The sequence below is a fragment of the Girardinichthys multiradiatus genome, chromosome 10 (genome assembly GCF_021462225.1).
Source record: "Girardinichthys multiradiatus isolate DD_20200921_A chromosome 10, DD_fGirMul_XY1, whole genome shotgun sequence".
NCBI lineage: Eukaryota > Metazoa > Chordata > Actinopteri > Cyprinodontiformes > Goodeidae > Girardinichthys > Girardinichthys multiradiatus.
Window position 1 is genome coordinate 11,955,914 of NC_061803.1, and position 13,582 is coordinate 11,969,495.

The 13,582-nt window shown below is 39.9% G+C and overlaps 1 protein-coding gene across 1 annotated transcript; it reads left to right on the top strand.

Moving 5' to 3' along the window:
* Positions 1 to 436: 436 nt before the first annotated feature.
* sfxn2 (sideroflexin 2) lies at positions 437 to 13,344 on the top strand. The gene is given in 13 exon segments (XM_047376478.1): positions 437 to 553; positions 3,063 to 3,107; positions 3,110 to 3,300; positions 3,423 to 3,593; positions 3,684 to 3,782; positions 7,534 to 7,609; positions 7,836 to 7,921; positions 9,095 to 9,155; positions 10,280 to 10,346; positions 10,430 to 10,479; positions 10,568 to 10,617; positions 10,707 to 10,754; positions 12,778 to 13,344. Coding segments are annotated over 13 exon segments (1,146 nt in total). The 5' UTR covers positions 437 to 451; the 3' UTR covers positions 12,878 to 13,344.
* Positions 13,345 to 13,582: the final 238 nt, after the last annotated feature.

The following is a 13,582-nucleotide window of genomic DNA, read 5'->3' on the forward strand; positions in this document are numbered from 1 at the left end:
TTTGCTGTTGTATGCTTCTTGCGTGCTTTATGTTGATCTATTTTCCACTCGGAGGGCGTGTCCACGTTTTGCCACGTAGAACAATGACGCAGGCGCACAATCGTTGTTGTCACAGCAAGCTTGTAAACCATTTCACCTGAACGCAGCACCACTGTAAAGCACGGAGAACGTGTCTCCTTAGCTGCGAGCTAAATGTCCAATGGGTTAAAAACAAATACAATATTTCAGTTATTGTGAACAACACTCGCTCGTGGATTTTATGAATTACAGCTCTTAAACTGGTAGGAGGAAGAACACGTCACGGAGGTAATTTCTAACTATAAACCACATGGCGGTGAAGCTGGGACTGCAGTCTGTTCCGTCCCTCTTAAACTAACATGTTGGGTTTGGTTCTCGTCGGTTTTCAAGAGATGGGGGGGGGGGGGGAGGACCATCCCCAGCTTTTAATTGGATGACGGTGTGCCACGTGCGCGTTTCGTTAGTACCGTATCTCGTGAGCAAATGTGATTACCTGACAGGTTGTTCCGTGCAGCTCTTTGAGATCTCATCTCAGGTATGTTGGATGTTTATCCGGCTGCAGGCGGGGTGTCAGACTGAGCTGGTAACTCCAGGTCGGAGTTGCATCACTTTCAGCTAAATTTGACATGACTTTTTAACTATCTTAACCTCTCTCAGGTCTGTAAGCTCCTCAGGTCGAATGATTCCGGTCCAAACACGTTTCATTATTTTCACAAGGTGATTGTTTATTATTTAACCCATGCATGTTATTGAAATCGGGCGATTGCAAACGTATCCAGATGTACTGTGATGCTGGTCCAGTTTGTCTAGCCTGAGTAAAGCCTCAGCTTTAGTTACCAGTGGCTCAAAGTGCATGCACGCAAATTTATATTATACTAATAGGAAACTTAACCTTTTAAAACAAGTACACAACAGCATAAAAGTGAAGACCAAATTCCTTTCTTCTCTCAGGTTCTTGTTTTTCATTAAAATGTGTGTTTACATATCTTAGCAATTTAAAATGGATTAGAAAAACTATAATTCTAAAAACCTAAAATTAATTTTTAGTTGCTGTTCAAACTAGATCTACCCGGACAGACTGCAGTGATTTCTGCTGGGGGGGAAAAAGCATCCCCATGCTGCTGGTGTGTTTGGGTTGTTGTGCTGTCTTGGTGTTTCATTACAACAGTCTTTTTTTTTTTTATGTTGGTCTCATCTGACCAAAGTCCCTTCTTCCAGATGGTTCCTATGTCCCCTACATAGATTGTGGCAAACTAAAGAGGAGTTCTTATTACTTTCTTATTGCCTCTATTCAATCAAGGCCAGAATCGTGGAGTGCACAACAACAGATTCTCCCACCTGAGCTTTGGCTCTTTGCGGCTCATCCAGTGTTACCATGGGTCTCTCTTTGCTGCTTCTCTGATTAACGCTCTCGTTGCTCTGCCTTGTGTGCAAGGAGTGTCCAGGAGTGCCATACTCTTCCTATTGTCAGATGTTGAATCATTGAGAACTTTCTCCCTGACTTTTCTGCTGTGTTCATGTTTGTTCTCTAACAAACCTCTGAGGGCTTCACGGAACAGCTGGATTTAGACAGATTATATTACACACAGATGGACTCTGTTTAGTAATTAGGTGAATTTGGGGCACTTTGTTACACTGGATTTCATTGAGGGGTATCAGATTAAAGAGGCAAAATTTTAAACCATGTATCCTTTTACCTCCACTTTACAATTAGGCGTAGCTTTGTTTTCATCTGTCACATAAAATCCACTAAAAATTGGGAAGCATTGTGGTTGTAATGTCACAAAAATCTTCAGCACCCATTTTTCTTTCTGTTTATTGTCTTTATAGATCAATCTAATCTCACTAATTAAAACAAATTGGTTGTTTTATAAAAACTCAAATACACACTTTATAATTGACCTATTGTTCGAACCTATCAGGGGTTAAGATTGTATTTGTAGTCAGCAGAAAGCTTTTCCTTTTTATTTTCCAATACATAAAATTCAATAGGTAGAACTATAAAACTGGTTTGTTTAAAATGCTTTTAATAAAATAAAATTACAACAAAACCATTGGATCAGACAGGGTTTGGAAATTTCTCAGGGGAACAAACCAGGAAGCTTAAAATGACTTGTTCAAAGCCAAATATTTAGTGTGTTTCTGGATTATTGTTTTTCAGTAAAAGAATGACTATTTATTTTCTCTTTTTAATGTGCTGCTTTTGTAAAGCTCAAAATAGCTTAAAATGTTTATTTGATGTAATGTGAGGGGGGTGTTGCTGTTGCTTGTTTGGCTTCATCATTTGAATGATTAATTCACAAAAGACCATCTTTGAGGTATATTCAGTTTATTGCCTCAGAAGCTGTTAAAATTGACCATACTTTCTTGTTTCAGGTGTCAGATACAGGAAATTGTCAGTGTTTATGATATTTAATACTTCTATCTGCATAAGACACTGTGATCAAACAGTGAGCAACAGTGGTTTTGAACTAGCAGACTCTTCCCTTCAGCTGCAGTAGTGAGTAATAATATCTCTTGTTTTAATACAGTCATTCTCATGGATTGAAACAAGGTGACCTTTGGCCCATGCTCTGTGTCTCCCACCGGTATATGCAGACCTTTAACCTACTTTTCTAAACAAACAGTTTCAGAAACAATCCAGTTCTAGCTCGGCCGATCCTTCAGTCACTGTCGATTTATTTATGTTTCTTTCTTTCTGTTCTGTTGAGCGTTCCCTTTACTTTCTACCTGAAACTTGGGGTTTAATTTCACATACAAAGGGCAGTTTGGATATTGTTGTCCTTAGTCATCAGGTTTTGATTAGTCTTAATATGAAGCATGCAGCAGCAGCTGCAGAAACCCAAAATGACAACCCATGGAAAGATTTAGCAGGAGGTGGTCAATAGTTTCCACCGGAAGTATGTTGGGCCATTTAGGGAGTTTGTTTTTTGTTCAGGGCTGCGAGGGAGCGCTGAAAAGATGAAAAATGTTTATGAAGACTTCTATTTACATGTTAAAATGATCTAATGTCTTTAATTAGAGAATATTATATTGGTCCTCAGGTTTCATCTGGAGCTCCTGGTGACCTCCCACAGGTGGAACAAGGGGACTTCTGAGTGCAACAAGCAACTGTCTGGCAAACACAATGGCTTTGAACTCCTTTGACATCGATGCTCCGCGGTGGGACCAGACCACGTTTATGGGGCGGCTGAAGCACTTCTTCAACATCACCGACTGCAGAACCGCGCTCCTCTCCGACTCACGGCTGGATGAAGCCAAAGTGTTAGTAGAAAGCTACAGGTGAGGAAATGAATGAACTTAACTCCATCTGTAGCATCTGTGAGAGTCGTTTCCTCTCAGCTTGACTTGCTGCACTTTTGCTTTACTGTTCTGATTTTACCGACTTGTGTGGTTCTCTGCAGGGCAGGATCCGCCCCTCCGGGTACCTCAGTGGAGCAACTCTACTATGCAAAGAAGCTGTATGATTCGGCCTTCCACCCAGACACAGGAGACCGTATGAACCTCATCGGCCGCATGTCCTTCCAGGTTCCTGGAGGCATGGCCATCACGGGCTTCATGCTGCAGTTCTACAGGTATCCCGAAGCAAACAGGACTAAAGGAGTTTTACCATGTCCTCCTGCTGTAAAGTGGACGCTGAAGAGATCCTACTGCTCTGTTTTCAGGACCGTTCCTGCTGTGGTGTTCTGGCAGTGGGTCAATCAGTCCTTCAACGCTCTGGTCAACTACACCAACCGCAACGCTGCTTCACCAATTTCTCCAAAGTAAGATCCAGTTTAATCTGTTTATTTGCTACAGCAAGAGAAAAAACGTCATGAAATCAGTTATTGGTGTTTTAAGATTATGTCTAGTGTTTGATTTGATTAGTTCCATCCATCCATCCATCCATCCATTCATCCATCCATTCATCCATCCATCCTATAAAGAAAGGATTTTGTTGGGATTCCAACACAAACAGACATAAAAGCTCAACCTTCCCTTACAAATGCTATCAGCTCCCTGATTCAACCAGTTCAGTTTAGATTAGCTTAGCCTTATCAGTCATATGAAGCTGAATACAGGGTCAGTTGTGCAGTGTTTGCTGTTTATGTGGAAAACTGTTTGGCTCTACAACAAGTCATGTAGAGAAAACTATAAACACTGCTTGAAATGAAACATAGCAATGTACAGTGAAAAATTACAGTGTTGGTGCTTAAACCCTACTTTCTGGGCAATAAACACAACACCGGCTCTTCATTTGTGTTCAGTAGCATTTTTGTCTGATAGGAGGCATTAGTATCAGCGGGGAGAAAAATATGGTTTCTCACAAACAGCATTCTAGTGGACTGAGAACATAAAACTAGATCCATGGGGCAGATTGCAGAAGGAGTAAGTATGATAGACGACCTCTGTCTTATTAGAGTAGTACTCATCAGAGAAGAAGGCTATAACCAGGAATTAACTAAAGACTGGAGCTCCAAAGCCTAGGTTAAAGGGTGGACATAATGGTAGAAATTTATTCTGTGGAGAAAAGGTTATTTCACCTGCAAATCAAAAATGGGTGAATTTGAGGAAAACTGGAAAATGGACCCTATCCACTAACTTTACTAAGACCTTCTTGCTTAGTAGTTGCCTTTTTAGTTGTTTTTTGTTGGTGTGTATGTCGCTATCAATTTTCATAAAAAAACAAATAAAGATTATTAAAATAAGGCCTAAACTCGGACCATACCTTCAGGGCGCATAGCACCATACTATTCATTGTAACACCAAAACCTTTTAATGGGCAATGAAGAGTAGAATAAGTGGTAGTTTTCAAGCTCTTTTTGCACAGAGTATTAGTCAGTGGTAGGTGTTGTATGAATGTCGCCCTGGGCGAGCATCCACATCGCTGACACAACAGAAAAATGAAAACATTTCTGCAATACAGCTGTTGTTTTTCATTTCCTGACTTTTCAGATAGATAAATTACCATCAACATTTAAGATGCTCTTAAATTGTAGATGACCTTGACTAGCTCCGCAAAGCATCTGCTTTGCTGCTCAGTTCTTCTTAATTTCCCAGTAGTCGTCACTACACTCTCCTGTTTACTTCTATGTTACACATATTCAGAGCCATACCTGGTTTGTACATAGCTCACTTCTCCAAATTTTGTTGTGTTGTCTTTGAGTGGTTGTGTTGAACCTTAGGCCATGACACCCTGGACAAAGACCCGTAATGCCCAGATCAAAAACTGACACCAAGAGTGACACAAAGTACAACAAGCTGATATCTGCTGCCTTAAGAAATGGTGCTATTACAGTTGTTTGCCACCTTTAGCTTTGAATGAGCATTACCCTAACAGTGGAGACGGATCAGTGGCACTCCTGTGGTTTCAACACCTTGACTGATCATGTCTGGCGCAATTGGATAGATTCCACAAAAGCTGAATTTATCTTCTTTGTGTATGAAGGACATGTGCAGAAACCCTCCTTTCAGCCAGCTGACCAGCAGTGTACTGCAGCAGGTGAAGGAGGGGGAGCACTCTGTGCCACTCTTTGCTCCATAAAGCCGGAGAAAACTCAATACAGTTAAAAACAGGGTCATAGTAAGAGTAAACTCCTCCGGTAGTTGTGGTTAGTTTGAGATGTTTAGCGAACCTTACAGATGTAAGGTTCGCTAGGCAGCAGAAACAAGGCATCCTGATTGGCTAACACGGCAGTCAGCAACTTTTAAAATTCAGAGCCTTTTTTGCCATAGTTTCTTCTAAGTAACATCGTCTGGAGCCACATGAGAGACATGACATGAGAGCTTATGTATTTCAGAAATGCCAACGTTGTTTATTTTACCGTCTAATTAAGAACCAAATAAAAAAAATTATATTTCTTGAAGTATTATTGTCATTCTGCTGTAGTAATTCTGTGCAGAAATTACAGGGGTTGGACAATGAAACTGAAACACCTGGTTTTAGACCACAATAATTTATTAGTATGGTGTAGGGCCTCCTTTTGCGGCCAATACAGCATCAATTCGTCTTGGGAATGACATATACAAGTCCTGCACAGTGGTCAGAGGTATTTTAAGCCATTCTTCTTGCAGGATAGTGACCAGGTCACTACGTGATACTGGTGGAGGAAAACGTTTCCTCACTCGCTCCTCCAAAACACCTCAAAGTAGCTCAATAATATTTAGATCTGGTGACTGTGCAGGCCATGGGAGATGTTCAACTTCACTTTCATGTTCATCAAACCAATCTTTCACCAGTCTTGCTGTGTGTATTGGTGCATTGTCATCCTGATACACGGCACCACCTTCAGGATACAATGTTTGAACCATTGGATGCACATGGTCCTCAAGAATGGTTCGGTAGTCCTTGGCAGTGACGCGCCCATCTAGCACAAGTATTGGGCCAAGGGAATGCCATGATATGGCAGCCCAAACCATCACTGATCCACCCCCATGCTTCACTCTGGGCATGCAACAGTCTGGGTGGTACGCTTCTTTGGGGCTTCTCCACACCGTAACTCTCCTGGATGTGGAGAAAACAGTAAAGGTGGACTCATCAGAGAACAATACATGTTTCACATTGTCCACAGCCCAAGATTTGCGCTCCTTGCACCATTGAAACCGACGTTTGGCATTGGCATGAGTGACCAAAGGTTTGGCTATAGCAGCCCGGCCGTGTATATTGACCCTATGGAGCTCCTGACGGACAGTTCTGGTGGAAACAGGAGAGTTGAGGTGCACATTTAATTCTGCCGTGATTTGGGGAGCCGTGGTTTTATATTTTTTGGATACAATCCGGGTTAGCACCCGAACATCCCTTTCAGACAGCTTCCTCTTGCGTCCACAGTTAATCCTGTTGGATGTGGTTCGTCCTTCTTGGTGGTATACTGACATTACCCTGGATACCGTGGCTCTTGATACATCACAAAGACTTGCTGTCTTGGTCACAGATGCGCCAGCAAGACGTGCACCAACAATTTGTCCTCTTTTGAACTCTGGTATGTCACCCATAATGTGTGCATTTCAATATTTTGACCTAAAATGTGCTCTTACCCTGCTAATTGAACCTTCACACTCTGCTCTTACTGGTGCAATGTGCAATCAATGAAGACTGGCTACCAGGCTGGTCCAATTTAGCCATGAAACCTCCCACACTAAAATGACACGTGTTTCAGTTTCACTGTCCAACCCCTGTATATGAACAAACAGGAAAAAAAACTTCTAAAACTGGTCTTTGTCAATACCACCTCTTCTTAGAAACAGGGCAAAAAGCCCTAATCTTCTGTCTTTGTCGTTTTTGGTGGGTTAAGAGCCACTGTGGAGACCTGCCTGCTAACATCCTCTGAATATTTAGGAGTTACTACCTCAGGACCATCAGCAGCACAATTAGAAGAAGTCGAGCAGTGAACATGTATGTTTGTGACCAAATATGTTATTTAGTTCAATAAACATCCAGTCAGAAAGACTAATGGCTCTTCACTAACTCGGATCCTTGAATTCACTGAGAAGATGTGCCGTTGAGGCAGTTTTAACAGCTTTTGTCGTCTTCCTCAGGCAGATCGGAGTGGCTTATGTTACAGCAACCAGCACAGCTTTAGCGACAGCAGTGGGTCTCAACCTTTACACAAAGGTACAAACACACACAGATGAGCTCATGCATTACAAACTGGTCACTCTGCATATCACATGCCATGTCAGCAGTTAGAGCGGTTCAGTTTTAAGATTGGAGCAGCCAAGCGTTAAACATTTATTTTAGGTGTTGTTAAAAGTCATTTTAGGAGTTATTTGGTCATCTACCTACATGTGATATGAATCACCTGGGAGTTTATTGGTGTTTATGATGATTTCTTCTGCAGAAAGCTCCTCCTCTCGTGGCTCGCTGGGTCCCATTTGCAGCCGTGGCAGCAGCCAACTGTGTGAACATTCCCATGATGAGGCAACAGTGAGTCCTCTGCCGTGTAACTTCCTTAAATTTACCTGAAGATCGGACAGATTCAGTTTGTATCGAGGCAGCAAGATTAGTCACTTTTTCAAAGCTGTTGGTTTGACCTAAGATTATTGATCCTATGGCCTTAATAATAGGATGGTGGGCCAACGTGGCTAAATGGAAAGTATTTATACCCCTAAAACTTTGTGACATTGGGTCACCTCACAACGACAAACTGTAATGTATTTGCATAAGAAGTCGCCTAAAGAAAGCCACATTTGAAAGAAAGCCATAAGATATTCTGTTTGCTGTTTGCTATAAGACACAGAGGAGACGTGGCAAACGTGAAAGAAGGTGCTCTGGTCAAGATAGGACAAAATTAAACACTTAATCCTGAACACACAACCCCCACAGGAAAACATGGTGGTGCTGTTACCGGCTGCAGCACAATTTAGTTGCACAAATGCACACCACAGCTTTTAGGATGTGTGTTTGTGAAAAATTAAAAAACATATCACTTTCCTGTCATAATTGCCTACATTGTGTTGTTCTATCTAATATAAGTCTAACATTAATTGCATTTAAGTCTGTGGCTGCAACATGAACAAATGTGGGAAAAGTTTATGAGGTATAAATGCTTTAGCGAGGCACTGCGAGAAAGTAATTTAAAAACATAAAATGCACATTTAATTTTTGACAATCGACCAGATTCATTCCACATTTCTGAGTTGTTTTTGATGCAGCATCATCCTGTCCACATTTTGCTTTTGGACTGATTTGTGGAGGTCTAAGGCTCTAGTGGTCGGGTCAGACATCCTGGATCTGAGCCCCGCCCCCCCAGTCATTAAAGGAGATGGGTAGTTACTGGTTGATTGGGTAGGAGAAGGTCCGTTTGGGATGTGCAGGCTTCATCACCTGTGTGCACAGATTAACCCGTTTGTTTGTTTTTTGGTGTTTTAACAAAAACAATCACCAGCGCTGTTTGCACATTTACTTCTTTGTTGTCAGATTTAAATGGACATCTTGATGGATAATTTAACAAATTTATTGTTTCATCTGCATGTTTAACTTTGTTGCTTTTATTTAGCTTCCTCTGTATAGACCACAGAAATAAAATAAAAAACTAAAACTGAAAACATTGTCTCTATACTGACTCTGTAAAATTCTTACATTTTCTGTATTTTTCAGGGAAATTCTGAATGGCATAGCCGTCACGGATGAAAATGGCAACACACTGGGTCACTCGAAGGTTTGCACTTCAAGATCCAGATTTATAATTGTATAATTGCATCAATTAATTCAACACACAAAGTAGGGGAGAGACTGTGGAGCTTTCTTTAGGTCAACTAATTAAAAATTTCTGCCAGCACCTATTTATACCATAATGGTAATTTAGATTAAATTTGACAAAGAAAAAAATAACCTTTATGTTGTTTTATTTGCTCGAGGCTTAGAGTTATCAAGTATTTCTGTCATTTTATATGTATTTTTGGAATTGACAGCGATATTTCTGATATTTCTTCCACCCTTTATGTGACACATATCCTGCACTGAAATAATTTATCTATTACGGGGGAAACCCTATAAAAAATAACCTGGGTGCATAACTGTGCATACCCTAAATCTAGAAGGACTTTTGTTTCACCACTGACAAAGGACAGGAGAAGGTAACAAAAATGCTAGAGCAGGGGTCTCAAACTTTAGTTCTGCCATGTCTGAAAGTTGCAGGAAACTGGCCCTGCTCTACAGCTGATGATACCAAAGCCAAACTTCTAGACCAAAATATCAAAATGTATGTCCGGCACAAAATTCACCCTGGTCATCACTGAAAGAACACCACAAAGACTGTGAAATACGGTAGTGGCAGCATCATGATCTGGGCTTACTCTTCTTTAGCTGGAGGTGCAGTTTTTTTGTCAAGCTGGATGTAATTTTAAAAAGTTTTTAAATATAAGTTAGTTCTGGTCAAAAGCCTTTACGTGTCAGCTAAAAAACAGAAGAGGAAGAGGTTTCATTTTTTCTGCATACATCCCAACCAAGAAAGGAAGAAGAAATGCAAGTTTTGGTAAGAGCTAGCAAGAAACCAGACTTAAATTTGTGGCGTCACTTGAGGAGGGCTGTGGACAAAAGATGCCCTTAAAATCCTCAAAAACATGGAAAACTATTAATTCTTGTTCTTTACAATTTTCTAATCAGAAATTGATAAACCTTGTTCCTTAGCAAACATCGATTGATTTAATAGAATAAGGAAATTCTTCTAATGCCTTTTCTCCCACAAATTTAATTGAAAGGAACACAGACACGAAATAAAAAGATGACAGGTTAGTTTTAATTTCTGTTTTTCATATTGAAGTCTTCTCCTGTCACCTGCAGAAAGCAGCAGCAAAAGGCATCACTCAGGTGGCCATCTCCCGGATCACCATGGCAGCACCAGGAATGAGTACGAAAAAGTTCCTTCTTTATCACCTTCCTATTGAGATTTATTCTTCTTCCCGTCTTGACGCCCTTTATTTCCTCTCCCAGTCATCCTGCCCATCATCATGCAGAGGCTGGAAAAGTACAAGTTCATGCAGGTCAGATCTTTGCCTTCATCAGTGTGCGGCTGCTAATGTCGGGTAAATGTGGCCGTCCGTCCTCACGTCCTTTTCTGTCCGTTAACAGAGAATCACCTTTCTTCACGGACCTATTCAGGTCATGTTTGTGGGAGCCTTGTGAGTACAGAAGGTTACAGGGTCATATTAGTTTTAATAGCTTCCACAGTATTTTACAGGTAACTTACATTTTTTCTTTTCTTTAAAAGTCTGATCTTCATGGTGCCGGCTGCCTGCTCCCTGTTCCCTCAGAGATGGTAATGAAACTATCTTGTCCTTTCACCTCCTGTCACATTTAAATACCTCATCTCATTCAGGTTTCCCACTGTCCTTTTTGACTTTACATCTGATTGAGTCAAAGAAGTTGAAAATGGGGAAAGAAAATTGCAATCTGTGAGCTGTTAAAGTTGCCAGGCAGGTTCAGTGCTGCACAAAGACTGTACTTCATGTCCTATTTTATAAATGTTGTGTCCTTCCTTCACTGTGTCATTCTGCTTCCTTCCTTCCCTCATGCTCTTTCTTTCTCTCTCTCTCTATGTCCTATCTATCGTTCCATTTGTTATAGCTTTCTTCAGTCTTTGTTTCCTTTCTTCCATCCTCACCTTCCTTGTTTTTAATAACCTATACATGACAACATCATAATAAAACTCGTTAAACTCTATTATGGCTTTTGGTTCTGGTGTGCCACCATCATTCATCCCTATCTGGCCACCTCTTTGAAAGCTTTCTGGAAGGCACCAGGGTTTTAATCAATGTTTCTTTTGGCTTTCTGAAGATATTTCCAAGACTTTGTTTATTAACTTTAGATAACCTTTGTGTTCCAAAACGCATTGCAGCATATAGCAAAGTCCTGAAAGCCACATTGGACGTAGTTTAGTTCATGCAAACCTGTAACTTTTAGTTATTTTAATCCTCTGTGCAGTTTCTTTGTGCCTGTAAAGCACTGAAACCGATGGCTCCATCACTCAAAAGTGAACTTTCTGGATAATAATGCAGCCTACAGTCTTCTGACCAGCAAAGAAAGTCCCAAAATTAAGAGTCTGCTAAATGTTACTGAGCATTCCAGATGTTTTACTCAATGTGTTCATGTTGATTTAGTTGGATGACTAAACAGTCATAAAACGGCTCCTGCTGTCTGGCTAACAGATGTTTTTTATGGCCTGCAAACAAATCTATAAATCACTGTTATCTGACTTCAGACATTGAATAAAATGTCTGCGAGAAAACCTAATAGCGAGCTGAGCTTTATTAGGATATGCAGACGACAGCAGAGAAGCGAAGTTTGACACCGACTGGGCAGATGTGAGCCTCAAATAGTCAAAAAAGCGGCATATATACTTAAAAAAAGAAGTGATGCAGGATTTGTAGTTAATCTGTAATAACGCTTTAACAGCTGCAGGCTGATAAAAGTTTAATTATTCTTTCACCCTGTGACCCTTACGATTTTTACAATATATGGCGAAGCTTTGCTGGGAACCTGTTTGAAATCACTTCAAACCTTTCCAGGCCATCCCACACCTTCATCCTGATGGTAGCATGATTCAAAAGGTAACTAAGGTGTAAATATAAGGCAGAACCAAACAAAGGCGTGTGTTTATTATGAAAAAACGGACTAACTGGTTTTCTAGCAGCTTCGCTTGTTTAGTTAGGATATTTAAGATCAAGTTGAAAATCTGGTTTTGTATCCAGTAATGAAGAAATATCACAAAATAATTTTTTATCAGGCATACAATTATTTGTATTATTAATTATATCATCAATAATACCAATAATTGAGATGATGATAAATATTTTAATATAGTAATTGTAAAACTACTCATTAATTGGTTATTAATAATGTTTTTAATATAATAATACTGCTATTACTAATACTAAGGTTGGGTATAATGATATTAATATTGTTTTTGTTAATGATTATATCAAAATAATGACAATACAGATAATATAGATAATGATGGTAATGATTATATAAAAGTTATTTATTTGTTATTTGTATTATATGATTATTATAACAATTAGAGCAGTTGTGACAATAATGATAAGCTAGATAATAATATAATGATTGTCATATATAATCAACAGTAATATTAATAATAATAATAATGGTGAAGATGATACTGATATACACAAAACCCCAACTTTTACTAACATTGAAATAATTGTACATATCTTTTTCATACGAGTAAAATATTTGAGATATTTGTTTTCTTTGACTAATTGATCATGTTTCTTCCTTTTTTGTTTTTAATTTCTCCACCCTTCCCTTCTTTCCTCCTGCAGCTCCATGACTGTGTCGAAGCTGGAGCCCGAGCTTAGAGACTCCATCGTGTCTCGATACGGCGATAAAGTCCAGCTAGTTTACTTCAACAAAGGCCTCTGAGGCCCAGAGGCCTGCTTATGTTCTCACTCTGACACACCGCATTGGGTGCTTCATTCTGTGCTTTAAAAAGCTTGCCATGAATTAGCAATCTAAATTAATTTCTATGTTTCTTTTATTTCATTTTGGAATCTGCTTCTTTTCAGTCGTATTCAGCTTTTCTTTTTTATCAATCCCCTTTCGGTAGAGAGGACTGCTGTTCAGGTCGTCAAATGATCTCAACTCAGGAACACAGCGTTACTTTGCTCTTTGTTGTAAAATGAGCCATCGGTGTTCTCATCCTCCCTACAGTGTGCCTTTTGCAGAGCAACAGGAGCACTGTTGCTAAAGTTTGGTCATTTTTTTGTTAAATAGTATTGGCTTCACTGTGGAACCCTAAGTTGCCTTTATGACCACGACCATGACTCTAAAACAGTCCCTCATTCTACTGGAAGCTACTGCCCTCTTGTGCCGGAAAGGACGTCGGCTGTAGATTTAAGTTTAACTGTGTAAACTTAAACCTCAGCATGAGTTGGAGTAAAACCACAGTTTTAAAACTGAGCGCTTCAGAGTGGTGCTTTCAGAAGTCCGATAAATACTACTCTTGTGTATTTTTGCGCATTTGTTTTCTTGCACTAAGATAAAGCAATGAAGCAAAGAGCTGGTTAGTATGTTAAAATATACAAAATGTCTTAAAAACTACATACTGCAACATTAAATGGTACTTTT